Raw genomic sequence first — 19,141 nt, 5'->3', positions numbered from 1 at the left:
GTCGCACTGCTTAGTTAATATGGCTTGGTAAAATATATAAGGTTTACTGTCTAATTAAATTTCATAGTGAACACAAAATCCAGGGGGAGTATGGGGAAGAAACAGAAATAAATTTAAGTGCAGCAGAATAGCAATGTGGAAAAAATGTCTTCAAAGGACTTGGCTCTTATAGAATGACTACTTACAGAATGTAAGAGTCAAAACAGCGGGGTTGACTCACACAGTCAGTGGTTTAAAAAGTGGTAAAGTTGTCATCTGGGTGGATCAGGTTCTCAGGAGGATATGGCCCAATAACAATAGAAAGAAACAGGCATAGCGCAGATCAACCAAGGTATAAAAGTTTATCACAATAAAAGTAATGTACTCACAATATAACAGTAAAAAACAGGCATGTCACACTGCAATAGTGTAAAAGAGGATATCTGCAGCTAGCTGGCTCACCGTCCCGCAACTCTCCCCACTCGTCTGTCTCTGCCTCCGGTCAGCTGTGACACTGCTCCGCCCGGCGTCTGACGTCAGATCCGGGTCCGTCGCTGTGTCTTCCCCATGCTCCCCCTGGATTTTGTGTTCACTGCTGTTACTGTGGGGGAAGAGTGAAGACTGCCCCTTCCAGTGGGTTTTGAGCAGGGGGTGAAACTGTATTGTACAAATATTACTATTTATTCACTTATTTAAGTATTTACTAAGTCACATATTATTAGTGTTTCCTTTTTATTTGTTTGCGCCTGTGTTCACTTTATCACTATACTAATTAAATTTCATATGCAAAGCATAAACGTCAGACTGACCTGGGATGCAGAATAATTGCATTCTCCAATGTTTATACACGTAACATTTTTCTAAGGGAGACTTTATTACAGTGTAAAACATGTTTTGCTTTTGTTGTATCAGTTTTGTATTCCAAAGCCACCTTCAGGAACGATGGATAAGAAATCGGCTGCTATCCGCACCTTCATCTACAGAGGCGACCGGAAGAGACAAGGGATGGGGAAGTCAAGGGCGGAGAAAACTGAAGCGGACGTGTAAGTGAAATTGAATTATTAAACACAAAACAATGTTTATAGTAGTAAGTATGTAAGTAACCAATCAAGTAAACAGTTACCAGGTGTTGGGAGGGTTAATGTATGGTCGGATAAGGCCTGGGTCTTGCTGCATCCGATGGCGCGCGCGGCTGCGTGCGCGACAATCACCAGCTCCTAATGTCCTTCCGAGCCGGCCCCAGTCCCTCCTCACTGCAAGGCTCACTACACGCTGTGACGCGTCAGCCAGGAGGGGCTACAATAGGATTGTAATCCCGAGGAGCGACGCGTCACGTGGTGTGGCAGTGAGCCAATGAGGGGAGATCGCCGGCAGAGGGGTGGACCTTTGAGTTTCCGAGAGACTTTAGACTTCAAACTTCAGAGGAGCTCTGCACCGACCTAGTTTCTTGCTCTGCCTGTGTCCCTTTTGCCCAGTGCATAAATTAGCAATGCGGAGACCCTCCCCCATACTTCCCCTCTCCTTGCAGCTTCTCTGCCTGCACAGCAATTCCCCTTAGCGCTCGGGGGATATTAATGAGGCTGGCACTGTCCCTCTCTGCTTGCCTTTCATGAGCGGCGTTGCCTGCTGGTTTGATCTGGGATGTTCAGAGAGATGCAGAGCCTGGGAGGGGGCGGGGGGGGGAGAGGTCTGATTTGGAACTCTAACAATGCCGACCTGTGTTCACCGGCAGTGAAGAGTTTAGACAGTAGTAGGAAACAGTGCTGTGATCTGCTTTGTTTTGGCCCCATCCCCTGTCATGGCCACGCCCATGACCCGTTTTGGCCACGCCACCCACGCAAAAATGCTCCCTATGGACCGCAGATAGCATGAAGTGCCTCTCAACGCGCCGCCTGTATGCAGTGCGGGCACTCTGTCTGAGGCAGCGGGGCCTTAGCCTAAGTAGTGAAGAGGTGCTGTGATTATTAGTGAAGATATATATATTGTATGTATGTCTTTATTTATATAGCGCCATTAATGTACATAGCGCTTCACAATAGTAATACACGTGACAATCATATAAATAACAAATACAGATAACGGGTCATGGGAATAAGTGCTTCAGACATAAACGTAACATTTAGGAAGAGGAGTCCCTGCTCTGAGGAGCTTTTATATATATGTATATGTACAGTGGTCGACAAATCACCAAAAAATCTACTCACCGAACAAAAAAATCTACTCGCCACCTAGTACCACACGTGTGCTACTTGGGCCAATAGGAGCTCGCCACGATGTTAAATCCACTCGCCGGGGCGTGCAAATGTATAGGTTTGTCGAACACTGTATATATATATATATATAGATAGATAGATAGATAGATAGATAGATAGATAGATACTGTAGATCCTTACCAGGCAGACCTCGAATCCCAGGACACCACAGCAAAGAAGAGACAGCGCTCAAATTAATCCTGTGTCAAAAGTGTATTGGAGGAAACATGGCACAATCACCCGACGTTTTCGTCCTTAGAACAGGAGCTTTGTCATGGACCGAAACGTCGGGTGATTGTGCCATGTTTCCTCCAATACACTTTTGACACAAGATTACTTTGAGTGCTGTCTCTTCTTTGCTGTGATGTCCTGGGATTCGAGGTCTGCCTGGTAAGGAACTATTTACCTACACATTACTTATGGGACAAGCACCTGAATTTTAACACTATGTGTGAGTGCCATCTGACAATTTTGCCTATATATATATATATATGGTATATATATATATACAGTGTTCGACAAACCTATACATTTGCATGCCCCGGGCGAGTGGATTTAACATCGTGCATGCCCCGGGCGAGCTCCTATTGGCCCAAGCAGCACACGTTTTGTACTGATGGCAAGTAGATTTTTTTTGTTCGGCGAGTTGATTTTTTGGTGATTTGTCGACCACTGTATATATATATATATATAGACTATAATTCTAAGTTGGATTCTGTTTGTTTGTTTCTTTGTATGTCCGACGCATCGAAATGTCACAAACGCTACAACGTAGCACAACAAAACTTTCACTGGACATTCTGCTACTGATTTGTAGGTCAATGCAACTATTTTGAGCTTTCAATGTGACTCACCTCCCAAATTATGAACATTCAAAGTTTTCCTCGGCTGTCCAGCAAAAATGTTAGAGCCGGAGCAGGGGGTGGGGGCGTGGCTACTAAAGGGGGCGTGTCCTTGCCTGGATCGGGGCTGTGTGTGTCTCTGTGTGTGTGATGTGAGATGTGCGGGGGAGATGTGCCAGCGGGGGGGGAGATGGGGAGATGTACCAGCAAGGGGGAGATGTGCCAGCTAGCGGGGGTAGATGTATCAGCGGGCAGGGGGGAATAATAATGGGAGACAATCCCACATTCACATGTGCTTGCCTCCTTCTTTGACAATGGCCGCTTCTACTGAAGGCAATGTTCACCTGACTAGCACAGAAGTCCTAACTAGCTGTGATGAATTTTAAATAAAACCATATGTACAGTATATATGGTTGTTTTTATTATGTACATGGCTTTCTTTAACCAAAGTTATTTGGAACTGCCAGTTCCGTTAGGTGAACAATAACTATGCGTATGTTGGTTTTCTTAAAATGGGACAAAATCTTTTGCAATACTTAATTTGCTGGTCTGTACTGTACCTGCTTCTTGCATTTAATCGTATAAACCCCTCCTTTCATTCCCCAGCTGATTGTATTAACCTTTTACCGTAAATGCAGCTTGGGAAAGGGCTGAGGCAGAGAGGGAACATTTTCAGCTGAAAGCCATGAATTGCTTCAGAAAAAAAATGTAGCTTAAAATAAGAGATGTTTATGAAGATACCTACAGTACCTATGTTACAGGACATTAACTTCCATCTTCTTGCTACGTGTATAGCAGTGGTATTTTGCTAGTAGACCTTAAAATCATTCAAACTGATCATTTCCTTTTTGATGTTTTTGTTCAAATAGAAATATGCATTGTTATAACTGGTTAGGATCTAACTTTGACTACATTCACTAAGAGGGTACCAGTTTAAAAGGAATTGCACTTCATAATATAAAGCAGCTTCATGATAAAGAAGAAAATCCCCGGAGTTTGGGGTTTATGATGTTTTGGAGACACATTTTGTCTTCCATGCTGGTCTAGATTTTTTTTTTTTTTGTATTTGATTGTTTTTATTCATGGAGGGAGGGGGAGAGGAAGGGTACAGAAAGTAAAAGGGGGAAGGGGAGTGTTGGAACAGGTGGCGGGAAAATACATTGTAGGTACATTCATACTGTACATTCAAAGGTAAGGATATATAACGAGAGGGATACCACTTGGGACATTTATCGTGATAACGGGAAGGAGGGTTTTATTTTTACCATTTTATTCACTCTGTCTAGCAAACACAAAGAGGTAAGCCCGGGGGAGATGAAACCAGGGTCACAGTCAGGAACCAGGCGGAAGAGATCCAGTGAGCTGCACTTTGCGGTGATGGATAAGACTGAAGAGACTCTGTCCACACGGTCTGCACATCTTGAGATTGAAAGGTCTCATGAACATGGTGAGCATAAGAACATGGGAGAGGGATTTAAGGATAATTATACACAAGATTTACAAAGAAACAAACAACGTCTGTCATTTTTTGGCTTATCAGTGGAAAGAAAAACATTAGTAATGGCGATGGGACTCTGTTTAGATGTTATCACAAATCAAACCATCTTTTCACAATATGACAAAATATTGTCCATTCTGATTACAATACGGGAGATTGATTTCACAACAAGCAACATGGGACTAAATTCACTAAAGGTCAATGCAGTAACATTTGGCATTATTAAAAAATTGAATCTCGCCAATATTATTTGGGATGAACGTCTATTCAAAAATGTGTTGCCACATACAACTCATTTACATACATGAAAAATGTATTAACTCACTGAATGAGTGATAACTCATTGAATTCAGCGCTATCTGCACTAGTGATACAATAGTTTGGGGGGGGGGGGGGTGGCAGAGGAGATATCACATGGTGTTACCTTAGGGTTATGTCATAGTATTTGTTACAAATCCCTATGGCAGAGAATGATTTCATCCTATAGATTCCTGAGGCTACCAATGCTTTGCAAAGAAAGGCCTTCAAGCACCAAAGGGGTTAACATACAACATAAAAACCTTACAAATAAAAAACAAAAAGCCCCTCATCAGCCCAAGTGGCCAGCTATTCGTTGATTGACCATGATTAGCTGGCCACTTTGATTTGTATATGGTAAACATATTAATATGTTCAACAATCTTAATATTATGTATTATCACCTATTCCAGGTTGCCCATTCTTACCTAGCCTATTGTATGTATGTATGTATGTAGTGGCCACCTGGAAATAATATGTTCATCTGGTAACCCTTCTCTATCCTCCTCCGTAGCCATGCTCAAAATCACAAGATGATTTACATGGCGCATAACGTGATAGATTGAATTTAGAATTGCTTGTATAAAAGGTCTGTTGTAGTTCTCTATAGAAAGTCTTCATTTAATATATACAAAATTATATACAACATGCAGTTATTAAAGGAGCAATAAATGAATTTTCCTACATGTTTTTCTTTTAAATAAATCAGTTCTGTAGTATTAGATAATACTATATATTTAGTTCTGTAGTATTAGATAATACTATATATTTATTTGTAATTCAACTCTTGATGCCATTTTAATACACTGAGCATCCTTTGATTTGTATAGCAGGTTTTAGCACACCTCCACTGCAGTGCAAGATTTTTGCACGACTTTCTGTTTGTGATCATTTGTTGCCAATATTCCCAGCAGTTTGAGCTGCAAACAGTAACCATAGATAATGTTACTTTAGTAGAATGTGAATACGTTGTAGCTGCTGAGTTACACTGACTGAATGAGTGATTGAAAATGAAAGGCAGCCATTTAGTGAACCCTGGGAAGCTGGATCTTTGCTGATCAATCACGGGAGAACTAATCGATTGGCAGCTTAGGTAATTAGTTTTCAATAAAGGTAATAAAAGGCTGCATATATGAATATATATTCTATTAAACCTACCCAGCTTGAAAATTGCAAAGCCAGTACAACCAACCTCACACTGATGAGACCCAAAAGGTCGAAACAGCTGCATGTGAGTAGTTTGACTAGCTGCATCTAATCCCATGCTGTGCTTAAAAGTTGTGTGAACAGTACAGCATTTGCTTATAAGGGTTCCATGTAAAATGGATTTCAGGCAAAAGGTTACACATTGTGTGCTCATTTGCATGTCATTTCCCAGAATCCCTTGCTGCAGTGGAAGCAGTGTATGCTAGGTGATAATGGTGAAAGGCAGGGTTGCAGACTAAAGCATGTGAATGTGCTCACAAGTGATATTCTTTATTGGAGAGAATATATATATATATATATATATATATATATAACGCTCAGTGATCCACCAATGAAGATTCACACAGAAGTAGTTGCTTTAATACAGAATGATATACTGCATGCATGAAGCTGTCCTTGACCTTTAATGTGTTTCCATCTTGGTTTAGAGCCGGATGACAATATTATATCACACATTTTGAAACTGAGGACTAAACTGGGCTGGAAAACAGAATTATTCAAGAATAAACCAGAATCTAAAAGCACTGTGGCTAAAAAATATCAAAACCTAATACAGGTACATTTTATTTTATTATGGGATTGTAATTTGAATTATAAAACTAAACAATGCATAAGTGGCCCACCTATTTTGTATAATATACTAGCTGAGAGACCCGGCGTTGCCCGGGATGTAAATGCGTAATAGGTAGTATTATTTATAAATCGTGGAACAAAAGGTGACTGTTTGTTGTAAAGGTTGGATAATAATATTGAAAAGAAAGATGGAAGAAAATGTAATACGATGTTGTATAAAAATGGTTTATTGTAACCACATCACAGTACAATGTATATTTTGGTGCCATAAGTGATGTAAAAATCTGAGTCGTGTGTCCTGCTAGGGTGTGAAGCGGCGGGTGGCGCGTGGGTTGTGAGTGCTGTCTGCGAGTGGGGGTCCTGCTAGGGTGTGAGGCGGCGGGTGGTGCGTGGGTTGTGAGTGCTGTCTGTGAGTGGGGGTCCTGCTAGGGTGTGAGGCGGCGGGTGGCGCGTGGGTTGTGAGTGCTGTCTGTGAGTGGGGGTCCTGCAAGGGTGTGAGGCGGCGGCTGGCGCGTGGGTTGTGAGTGCTGTCTGTGAGTGGGGGTCCTGCTAGGGTGTGAGGCGGTGGGTCAGTGATGTCGGTGCGTAGGGGCGGGAGGCAGCAGGTGTGTGTGGCGGCAGGTATGTGTCGAGTGTGGCGGGTGTCTGTTGAGTGCGTGCAGCGGCTGTGAGGCGGTGGGTGAAAGGCAGAGGCGGCCGGAGTAAGGGCGGGTGAAAGGCAGAGGCGGGGGTTGGGAGGCGGTAAGGCGGGCATGAAGGCGAAGGGCGGCGGGAAGGGGGGGGTGGTGGAGGGGGGCAAGGGGTGGAGGAGGGGGGCAAGGGGTGGAGGAGGGGGGCAAGGGGTGGAGGAGGGGGGCAAGGGGTGGAGATGGGGGGCAAGGGGTGGAGATGGGGGGCAAGGGGTGGAGGAGGGGGGCAAGGGGTGGAGGAGGGGGGCAAGGGGTGGAGGAGGGGGAAGGGTTAGAGGAGGGGGGGGGAAGGGTTAGAGGAGGGGGGGGGAAGGGTTAGAGGAGGGGGGGGGAAGGGTTAGAGGAGGGGGGGGGAAGGGTTAGAGGAGGGGGGGGGAAGGGTTAGAGGAGGGGGGGGGAAGGGTTAGAGGAGGGGGGGGGAAGGGTTAGAGGAGGGGGGGGGAAGGGTTAGAGGAGGGGGGGGGAAGGGTTAGAGGAGGGGGGGGGAAGGGTTAGAGGAGGGGGGGGAAGGGTTAGAGATGGGGGGGGGAAGGGTTAGAGGAGGGGGGGGGAAGGGTTAGAGGAGGGGGGGGAAGGGTTAGAGGAGGGGGGGGGAAGGGTTAGAGGAGGGGGGGGGAAGGGTTAGAGGAGGGGGTGGAAGTGTGGGAGGGGGTGGGAGGGGAAAGGGGAAAAAGAGGTGGAGGGGGGGGGAAGAGGAGCGGAGGGGGGGGTGGAAAGGGGAGCGGAGGGGGGGGGAAGGGGGGTGATGGGGGGGGGTGGAGGGGAGGTGTGGAGGGGGGGGAGATAAATGGGGAGGTGAAGGGGGGTGGAAGGGAGAAGTGGAGTGAGGGGAGGTGAGGGGAGGTGATCGGGGGTGAGGGGTGGGTGAGGGGAGGTGAAGGCCGCTCACTCACCCGTCCGGCAGGTCCCACGTGGATCTGAGGCGGGAGGCAGCGTGTTGTGGCCGCTCTCCCGCTGTGTCCCGGGCGCTCACTCGCTCCCCCGCTGACTGTAGCGGCGCCGGGGGGGGGGTATCGGGGAGACACTGACACTGGAGGGGAGGGGGGGTGGAGGGGAGGTGAAGGGGGGTGGAGGAGAGGTGAAGGGGGGTGAAGGCCGCTCACTCACCCATCCGGCAGGTCCCACGTGGATCTGAGGCGGGAGGCAGCGTGTTGTGGCCGCTCCCCCGCTGTGTCCCGGGCGCCGCCATCTTGGGTACTCGGCGCCGCGAGGCAGCCTGCCTGGCCACTGGCTGTTCCCCCGCCGGGGAGGGGTGAGTTGTAGCGCCGGGGAGGGGGGGGCATGTATATGTGTGGGGGGGGGGAGAGGTGGGAGATATAGAGGGGGGTCTCGCATGGCCGCTGACACTGGGTGGGGGGGGGGCGCTGAAGGGGTAATAATAGTGTGTGTGTCCCGCTGACTGTAGCGGCGCCGGGGGAGGGGGGGGCGGGGTGAAAGCGCGGGAGACACGGGGAGAGGAGGAGGTGCGCGCGGGTGCTGCTAACACTGTGAGCTCCGCTAATGTAGGTAACACCCCCCCTACACACGTGTGTGTGTGTGTGTGTGTGTGTGTGTGTGTGTGTGTGTGTGTGTGTGTGTGTCTGTCACTGTGTGTGTGTGTCCCTGTGTCCCTGTGTGTGTGTGTGTCCCTGTGTGTGTGTGTTTGTGTCCCTGTGTGTGTGTCCCTGTGTGTGTGTGTCCCTGTGTGTGTGTGTCCCTGTGTGTGTGTGTCCCTGTGTGTGTGTGTCCCTGTGTGTCCTTTGGCCCGTCACTCCGCCTCAGGCCAATGAGAGGTGTGCGGGGGCGGGCGGGCCAAGGGACCAATGAGATTTCCCCTAGGGACACCGGACATCCAGGCAGGCATGCATGCATGCATGCAGGCAGGCAAACATACAGTGCTTTCACTAATATAGTATAAGATATATATATATATATTTTTTTTTTTTTTAAATGTACAGGTGCAGCCACAAGTATTCTAACACTTGCCTTGGAAAATCTGGGGCAATCTCCCAGTAATGCTGCAACCTTTCTGTGACATTTCTGCAGACAGACTAATGGCCCATCGGATTAACACAGCGGGGGTCCCTGGCAGTCCCATTCAAACTGACCAGGGATCCCTGCTGTGTTAATCCGGTGGGCCATTAGTCTTTCTGCAGAAATGTCAGAGAAATGTTGCAGCATTACTGGGAGAATGCCCCAGATTTTTCAAAGCAGTGTTAGAATACTCGTACCTGCAGTCTTATCACCGGAAGCTCTCTTGTTCAGAGAAATACAACGAGGTAGAGGCTGTCAAGATAGTCAATCATGGAAGAGAATGTCCATATGACTAGAGATGTTTGAAGCTGTTCTAGTTTACTATGCAAAAGGTTCCTTAAGTCAGGGGTTCTCAACTCCAGTCCTCAAGACACCCCAACAGTTCAGATTTCAGGATATCCCTGCTTCAGCACAGGTGACTCAGTCGAAGAGCCTGCTTCAGCACTGAGCCATCTATGCTGAAGCAGGCTCTTCGACTTAGCCACTGACTGAGTACCTGTGCTGAGGCAGGCATATCCTGAAAACCTGACCTGTTGGGGGTCTTAAGGACTGGAGTTGAGAACCCCTGCCGTAAGTAACTAGCAAAATGTCAATATGTTCGGGAAAAGGCTGTTCTTACAGCATACGTCTAATTGTTATGTGTAAAACTCGCAAAACTTCAGCGATTTCTGAAAACTTTCACATACAAACACATGGGGAGATTTTTGTGTGAAGGGATCACAGTACTCTAACAATGACATTTGTGGTTGGCAGGTTTTAGCAGAGTTTCAGATCTTTGCAATTGTTTCACAAAACCACAAATGTCCAAAATTCACCACACATCTGTATCTAGGAAAGGTGGCTCATACATGGCCACATCAGGAATGACATGCATGGCAGCCATTTTTATTTTCTTGTACAATCGATACATCTTGCATTGGGGACTTCCCAGTGATAAGATATCACCATTCTGCTCCGTGGGACCCTCTACATTGGGATCAAAATACACTTGGGGAGATTAATACATTTAAATACATTACTACAATTTTTTGCAACATCTTTGTTTATGTTGTATGGCCAAAAAAGTGTTTATTTTTTTGAGTAATCAGTGTATTAATAATTTTATATTTAAGGTTTATTTAATGGTATATGCATGTTTGTGTATATATATATATATATATATATATATATATATATATATATATATATATATATATATATATATATATAATGTGTGTGTGTGTATATATATATTTACTGTATATGTTTTGCCTTTTTCAGGAAGAAGCTCCCATGAAAGTGGACAGAGGGGACTTTGTTTACTGTCTACTTAGATGTCGGGATAATCCTATGGCTCAGTATGATCTCTATGATCTTCAAGTAGTTCCTGCAGCCACAGCTATGCATTGTGATGTGTACTGGACGGTTAGCGCTTCACATGTCTCTAAGGTAAAATACTGTATCAAACGTTCTTCTTAATTATCATATCCAATGCGTGAAAAACAAATCGCAAACTAATTTCTATCTTTTTGTAATGCATGAATACTGTTTTCCTGGCGCGATTGTGACATTCTCTTGTTGCAGATGACTTGTTCTCTGAATCACACCTTATTAAGAAAACATTTTATAAGTGCTATGTTTCATTAGGCAATGGCGGAAAGCCAGACATACATTTTAATATTTTTCACCTTTCTGGAGGTTCACGGATCAAAAAATAAATAAAAAATACACGATCTGCTTAACTATAAGGAATTATTAGTAACATTAATAATAACGGAGATTCGTTCTCCCGCAGAATGATAATTTTCACTACTAACTTGTATTTGTTGTAAACGAAGAAGCAACGTATTATTATTTTCTCAAATACAAGGCTCTCTGATGGCATGTGGTGCAAGAACCAATTCTTCTTTGTTTCTTAGTACAGTAGACAAACATTAACATTCTTAGTTCTTGTTGCTTGTAGTTATGATAATGGATTTTTGTAATAGGCGGCAGAGCAAAAACAAAACAAAAACAAAGGTGGTCACAAACTGTAGGATAGTTTTAGATTATAGGGATTGTTATGCACCATATCCTGTGACAGAGCAGCACTCTATGATCCATACTGTATGTATCAAGGCAAAAGTGTGGAATTCTGGGGAGAAATAACTGTGCGTCCAATTAGGATTTTTTTTTTGATACTGTATATCTGGACCAATTTTTTTGCCCCAGACGTTCAGCACTTTTCCCCCAAATACATATGCCCTATTGTCTCGTAATTGAGAATAGGAATTGTGCTATAATCAGAGATGCTCATGTTTAATGCTGCATTATAATGACTTGCTCTAGTTTACCTTAACTGCGATTCTTAAGTCAATCAACCCACGTCCACCCAATGTGATATCGTATAACTGTGGCCTATTGACTAAAATGTAATATCTATAAGTTATCTACCTCCTTTCATTGTACCAATTGTCTAATATTTGTTTGCGACTTTATAGAAAGCAGCTTGGCTAGCTCGGGTCAGTGGATGAAAGTACTGTAGCTATGTTATATCCTATAATATTGCAGAAATTGATGTCAAATACAGCACCCATGAGCAGTGTGCTATATTATGGTTAAGTAGAGGATTCGCTCGCTGTAATCCCTTGTCTCACACATTGTGGATGACAGTGGGAGGTGCGTGTGGAGAAGAACCGTAACAGGCCTATGAAGTTCAGTGGGAATAGTGAAGGAGTGTGTGAGGAGTGCAGAATTGACTGTTTCTGTCTTTGCACAATCAGATTAATACTCATTATAATCCAGATAAATAATAGTTTTATTTCCACAATTTTGCTGAATGTTGTCTCATTACCTAGATCTCTAAGGTGTCAGAGAAAATGGACAGTGTGCCTATTACTGAGTGGTTGAATGACAGGGCTTCTTACTATTCAATCAAGGATTTAAAAGTATTTACACAGTTCAGGTAAGATGACTATAAAAGTTAACTAACCCCTCAGTTGCAAAGGTTTGCATGGTGTTTTCCCATAAACCAATGGTGGTTGCACCATGCCAAGTTTTCCAGATTCCTCTTTTTTAACGTATTAACCAATTAGCTTAGCTCTAATTATCACTAGGAGAGTAGAATAATATTTCTCATTTTAAAATATCTACATATTAGTTGCTCTGCGGACTTGATAGCATACTGATATGCTGTTTGTTCTATTGTACATCACAATTCCTCCAATATGGGGGTGGTAGACCAGAACATCAGCTATGTATGTAATAGGAGGCTTTTCATACAATGCCTTATTTGTAATAAGGCTTCTCCCTATTAGTGCAGCATAATAAAGCTCTATTTCCTTGGGTTATATGTATTAACCGTCTGATCAAACTACTATTTTCAGTCATTTTTGCAATATTCTGTGCAATCCTTTACTGGTGAGGTTAATCTCATTTTATCAGTAGTTGTACTTTTTTGCTTCATAAGGTTAATTTTCTCCCATAAAAGCAATTTTTTTTTGGAATGAGAGATTCACATTTTGTTATGATATTCAAGGATTTTTATAAGCCTTTGAGGTGTCCCATAGAGCTTTATACGCTATAAAACAGCAGGAGTTAGATTGCCACCACCTAAATCTCCCCTTAGAGGCCAGACTGATCCAAGATATATATTCGTGTGGTTTGTAAATCAGACTGCAGATTATATATAATCTAGACAATGTTTAAAAGATATATCTAATCAAGTGGTGACACATTGTACAACATTGCTCTTTTTTCCCTTATATGTTGCAATAACCTGAATATTATATTGAATTGTGTAGAACAGGTCGTTCACAAGAATTTAAGTGTTCTAATTCCCGCAGAAATAAAAGTATGAGGAATGATCTGCCACAATCACACAATGCAGCTGTCTGTTCAAAATTGTAACGCCATCCTTGCAGTGAGAAAGTTGTGTTTACCAGGTATCTCTCTAACTGGTGGAGTTCCCACGTCTCTAATAACTATTTCTTCTTCCTCTCAGACTTTGGAAGGCTTTTACAGTCTGGAAAATCAACGTTCGTCGATCTAAAACAAATAACATCAAGTATGTTTTTACTACCCCTGATTGTAGCACCATTACTTTGTATTCAATATAGCAGTAGCGAGGGTCCCCCTTCCCCTGTCCCACCCCTTTCACTTGAGTTCGTGGTCTATGTTTTACTATATAGTATATATTCTGGGACTTTATGCGTCTCGGTCGCCATTTGATTGTGAGAGTATAAATGTGCCGTTTCTCGTGTTCTTTAGTTTATGAGTATTACTGTTCACAATTACTGTGTAGCAGGGCCTTTAAAGCAGCAGTCCAAGCTGCGTTTTTCCCTTTAATATGCGCATCAATACAATGCACCCAATGATAAGTAATTAGCTTTGTTGCCAATTGATCGATTCTCCTGTAATGGATCGGCGAAGATTCGGCTCAGGGGTTAACTAAATGGCTGCCGAGGAGTATTGACACAGTATCTGTGACTTTGTAAATGGTTGCCATAGAAACAAAAATGGCTTGTTACATTATAAAATGATCTAATTTTTTTAAGCCAAACAGAAACACAACGTTTCGACCTTATGGTTTTTTTCAAGTGAGGTATAGTGACATTGTTACATTATAATACATTTATAGATAGATATTAGGATAGATTGTAGGGGAGACAGGTGAGAGGCAGGCAGACCAGACAACAGAGGTTACAATAATAGAGACAGGAGAGAATGAGCGCCTGGGTTTTAGCAGTCGCGCAATAGAGGAAATGGCATATCTTTGTAATATTGCGGAGGAAAAAGCAACAGGTTTTAGATACGTTTTGAATGTGAGAGGAGAATGTGAGAGAGGCGTCGAGTGTGACCCATAGGCAGCATGCTTGCGCTACTGGGTGGTATGACAGAACTTCCAACAGTAATGTGGAAGGTATGAGGAGCTCTGTTTTTTCCATGTTAAGTGTTAAGTCGGAGGAGGGTCATTCAGGATGATATCGCAGAGACATTCAAACTTTGGGTCTGTACATCAGGTGTAAGGTCAGGGGTAGAAAAGTACATTTGTGTGTCAGATAGAGATACTGTGATATTTGAACTGATGTAAACTGTATATGTATGTATATAATCTTAGCCTATTTACAAAAGCCTTGGTTTGTTTTGTCATTAGTTACTTACTGGGTTGGAAATAATTTCTATCTTACGTATTTCCAAGTATTAAAAAAAAAAGAGAGAGAAAATTACTGTCATTTAAAAAAAAAAAAATATTTACAATCTTGCATTTACCTATGCATCTACTGGACTTTCAAGTCAATGGCCATTAACAATTGTGAATAAACCCCATTACGGTTTACATTTATGGTGATGTTTATAGAAATGTCATGCTTGTACTTACATGAGTCATGTATACGATGTTTAGTTCTACTGTGATTCCTTTTTACAGAGCAATCCTGCTCCAGCAGCTTTTTTTTGCTGATGAGCTGTTTCTAGGGTGTCTGCTTCATCTCCTATCTGTCAGTGAGGATGCAGCGAGTACTAATCAAGATATTGGATGTGGAGATGCGGCTATTGTGTTCGTGAAGGTAAGACTGCAATACAGAAGAGCATATCAATTGATTACTAATGTTACTAGTGCTATATATTGGCTATATATTGGCCCATGTATAAAGGTAACAATGGTACAAACTATGTGTTTTCAAAGAAAAAATCCCATTGGAATTAATATGAATCAATATTGTATGGAGCTAACTATTTGGCCCAAAATTGCAGCACTTTTGCCTTGATACATACAGGTGTAGCTAGAATATCTTTCCTTCTGTTTGAGGCACATACCAGGCATGTCCAGGCATTCTGCTGCAACATTACCACTGAATCCTATAGAAACTATTGAGACATGCCTCTGTATTCTTGGTATCTGTGGGAATAGTAAGATTGGTTACATCTGTATGCCCATTGAGTTTAGTACATTGCTCGTGCCTCTGTATAGACGTAGCAGGCGTTATTAACCCCGTTATTGGAGAATAATGCATGAAATAACATTGCGCCAAGGGCATAAGCATTTTTTTTCTTTAACAATTGTTTGGAGGTGTGGTTAGAGACTAAGCACAGCTAGAATCACTAAGGAGAAACCTGGCAGGCAATCTGAATCATTATCAAACTCATGTTGCTATCTTGCTTCATGTCATTTGCGCATACCACCGATGAACTGCTTCATTTGAGCGATGTAGCCTAACCCCACCCTGGTTTTCTGTGTTTGTCTAAAAGTGGGGTTATCTAAGGGTAATCTTAGTCTGGTATCTTGGGGTGATGACAACCTAGATTCACAACTCTTTTTGACAGGGGAAATAAGCAAAATTCATTTTCATGTACCTTAAAAGACATTCCTCCTGAGTCTGGAGAATGCCAGGAGGTGTGACCACCAGGAAGACATTCCATATGTCTGTGTAAGTTTACTAAATATAAAATATTGTGGGTCCGATATGACCCTAAAGAAAACAAATATATCATTTTAACATTTGCGATCAGACAAATGTAAATGATGATAAACAATCCACGATTGTAAGGGGATCAGCTATATGTTTTTTCATACCAAGTATAAATTACGTTGGCAAAAATGGTGTCCACACATGTACTTTAATCATACCAATGGAACAGTGATGGTGGCATTGTTTTTTTTTTTTGTAAATATTTTTCCTTTATTGGTGTCATACATCGCAGGGGTACATAATACCGACACTGGCTCACAGGCCAACTTGTAAATACGGCGCAGTGCATGTACATGGCATAGAAGAGGTAAATGACACACAATAAACCCTTTTTCCTTCTTTCAATAGTGAAAAAGAGAGGGGGAGACGAAGGAAAGGTGGATAGTTGGGAACGACTTCGGGAAGAGAGGGGGGAGGGGGTTAGGGTTCGTCGGCCGTAGGAGGGGGGGGGGGAGGAGTAGCTGAGGGGTTTATGTGGGGGTTGATAGTCCTATCCAGGGTTCCCAGGTAGAGTAAAATTGTGGGGTTTTTTGCTTTAACATTGCCGTCAGTTTTTCCATGCTCATAATTCCGTCTATTCTTGTAATCACAGTTCTTCTGGAGGGGGCTTTAATTTTCTTCCATGCCGCCGCGACACAGCATCTCGCAGCTGTCAGTATTGCTGCCGCGAGTCTGGCCGCTGGGGCAGGGAGGTCGTCAATTGGTTTTCCCAGCACGTAGGTCAGCGGGTCCAGGGGTATTTCTATATCCAGGGTCTCGGTCAGGAGGCCCTGGATCCGGGACCAGAATCTTTGGATCTCCGGACATGTCCACCAAATATGGGGCATGTCCCCCCTTTGACCACAACCTCTCCAGCATTCGTCTGAAGTGCCTGGGTAGATTTGGCTCAGTCTACTCGGGGTCAGGTACCAGTGGAATAATATTTTATAGATGTTTTCTTTTGTGACGGAACAAATTGAGGTTTTGGTGGCTGCTTCCCAAATATCCTCCCAATCCTCAAGGTCCAAGTTGGTGTTTAGGTCTTCATTCCATTTCTGCATATATAGGTGGTTAGGGGGGGGCTGAGATGCTTCGAGCGTTTTATAAATCTCTGATATGAGGCCCTTTTGGTATTCGCCTTTGAGGCAGAGGGTCTCGAATCTAGAACGCGGCGGGAACTTGAGCGTAGGGGACTGGGTTCTTAGGAAATGTCGGATCTGGAGGTATTGGAAAATGGGCAAGTTGGGGGACGTGAATGTGGTTCTTAATTCCGGGAGGGACATGGCCTCGTCTTTTTCCAGCAAATCCGCAACCACTCTGATGTTTAAGCCTTGAAATTGGCTGAATTGGGATCGGGCGCATCCGGGTGGGAAGTCCGGGTTCCCGAATAAGGGGGTCAGTTGAGAGGGGGTTGAAGCTAGGCCATATTTCCCTTTGGTTTTTAACCATGTCGACCTCGTGCATCTCATTGCCCCGAGACCAAGTCTCAGCGATTTCCTGTTTTTGAGAGCTGGGGACCACAGTAGGGTCGGGAGGGGGTTCGGGAAAGCGTGGTGTGTCTCGATCTCCAGCCAGCAATTGGTGGCGGGGGAACTGTTCCATACTACCGCCTGCCTCAGTTGGGCCGAAAGGTAGTATCGGAGTATGTCCGGGGCCCCCAGGCCCCCTCTCGACCTCGAGGCTAATAGGACCGATCGTGGGACCCTGGCTCTACGTTGTTGCCATATAAATCTTAAGATATGGGCCTGAATATTCCTCAGTTCTGCTAGTGGGACAGGGACGGGGAGGGTCTGAAAGAAGTAGAGCAAGCGGGGTAGGATGTTCATTTTGGTGGATACTATCCTTCCGAACCAGGAGATCTGGTGGGATAGCCAGGTCTCAAGATCTTTTAAGATCTGGCGGAAGAGGGGGGGGTAGTTAATTTGATACAGCGAGTTATATGAACTTGCTATTTTGATTCCGAGGTATTTGATGTGGGAGGTGTTCCATTTATATTTAAATTTCTGTTGTAGGGCTGACCATACGGGGTTCGGGAGGGAGATGCTAAGCGCCTCTGACTTGTCAGTATTGACTTTATAGTCTGATAGTTGGCCAAATTCGTCAAGGAGTTTTTCTAAGTTAGGGAGGGAGGTGAGGGGGTCTGACAGAGTGAGAATTATGTCATCGGCGAACAGGGATATTTTGTATTCCCTGTCTCTGATTGGGATACCTTTAATAGTGGGTTCAGTTCGAATTCGGGCGGCCAGGGGCTCTATGGATAGGGCGAAGAGTAAAGGGGAGAGGGGGCAGCCTTGTCTGGTGCCGTTTTGTATTTTTATTGGGTTGGAGCGGCCTCCTGGGAGTTTTAGTAGGGCTGTTGGATTAGTATAGAGGGCCCGGACGCCGGCAAGAAATGGTCCGGAGAAGCCGAATTGGCGCATCGTTTGGTCTAGATAGGACCATCTGATGCGGTCAAAGGCCTTCTCTGCGTCGAGACTTAGTATCAGGGCCTGGGATTGTTTGAGGTGCACGTGGTCTATAATATCAATAATTTTGCGGGTGTTGTCAGAGGCCTGTCTTCCTGACACAAATCCCACCTGATCTATATGAATTAGCCTTGGGAGAATAGGATTCAGCCTGTTTGTTAGGATTTTGCTGAAAAGTTTGAGGTCAGAGTTTAAGAGGGATATTGGGCGGTAGCTGCCGCATTGAAGGGGGTCTCTGCCCTCTTTATGTATAATAGCCAGATTGGCTGCCGACATAGTGTCTGGGATCTGTTGGTCTTGCATAAAGGAGTTGTACATTTCTAGGAGGTGGGGGGACAGGGGGCCTACAAATTTTTTATAGTACCCGTTGGAAAATCCGTCGGGTCCGGGTGTTTTAGCTAATTTAAGTGAGGATATCGCTTTTTTTAGTTCCTCTAGAGTTATTTTCTTGTTTAAGAACTCGAGTTCTTCCTGAGTGAGGGATGGGAGGTTGCATTTGGTTAGATAGTCGGATGTATTTTTGGCGGTATCTTTTGGCATGCTAGTTGGGTGGAGATTGTAAAGATCTGTGTAGAATTCTGCGAACTCATTCGCAATGTCCTTCTCGTTATAGGAGACTAGGCCGCTTTTAGTCCTGATCTTTGAGATCTGGGTCTTTGTCTTCAAGCCTCTTAATTTGGAGGCCAGAAGTTTGTCCGCTTTGTTGCCCCTATCGTAGAACCGCTGTTTGGTCCATTTCAGGGCTCCCTCCACCTCGTCAAGTTGCAGCACTTTTAGGTCGGATCTCGCTTTCTCGAGTGTTCTGAACACCTTTTTTGATAAGGATTGTTTGTGTGAGCGCTCTAGCGCTAGGATTTTATCCGTGAGTTCCTTCTGGGCTCTCTGTTTAAGTTTCCTCTTGTAGGAGGCTATTGATATAA

General features: G+C 44.1%; 1 protein-coding gene across 3 annotated transcripts in view; it reads left to right on the top strand.

The window, feature by feature from the left end:
• The window catches only part of DNAH14 (dynein axonemal heavy chain 14), a 368,675-nt gene that overhangs the window by 14,958 nt on the left and 334,576 nt on the right, over positions 1–19,141 (top strand). For all 3 annotated transcript variants that reach the window (XM_075595506.1, XM_075595507.1, XM_075595505.1), the window contains exons 3-9: positions 892–1,022; positions 4,360–4,520; positions 6,503–6,630; positions 10,610–10,777; positions 12,166–12,272; positions 13,311–13,373; positions 14,736–14,874. In XM_075595506.1, the coding sequence (XP_075451621.1) occupies positions 892–1,022; positions 4,360–4,520; positions 6,503–6,630; positions 10,610–10,777; positions 12,166–12,272; positions 13,311–13,373; positions 14,736–14,874 (897 nt within the window). The remainder of the gene's footprint in view (positions 1–891; positions 1,023–4,359; positions 4,521–6,502; positions 6,631–10,609; positions 10,778–12,165; positions 12,273–13,310; positions 13,374–14,735; positions 14,875–19,141) is intronic.

The sequence above is a fragment of the Ascaphus truei genome, chromosome 4 (genome assembly GCF_040206685.1).
Source record: "Ascaphus truei isolate aAscTru1 chromosome 4, aAscTru1.hap1, whole genome shotgun sequence".
Taxonomy (NCBI): domain Eukaryota; kingdom Metazoa; phylum Chordata; class Amphibia; order Anura; family Ascaphidae; genus Ascaphus; species Ascaphus truei.
Note: the sequence above shows the minus strand (reverse complement) of the source record. Positions and strands in the feature narration are given on the sequence as shown.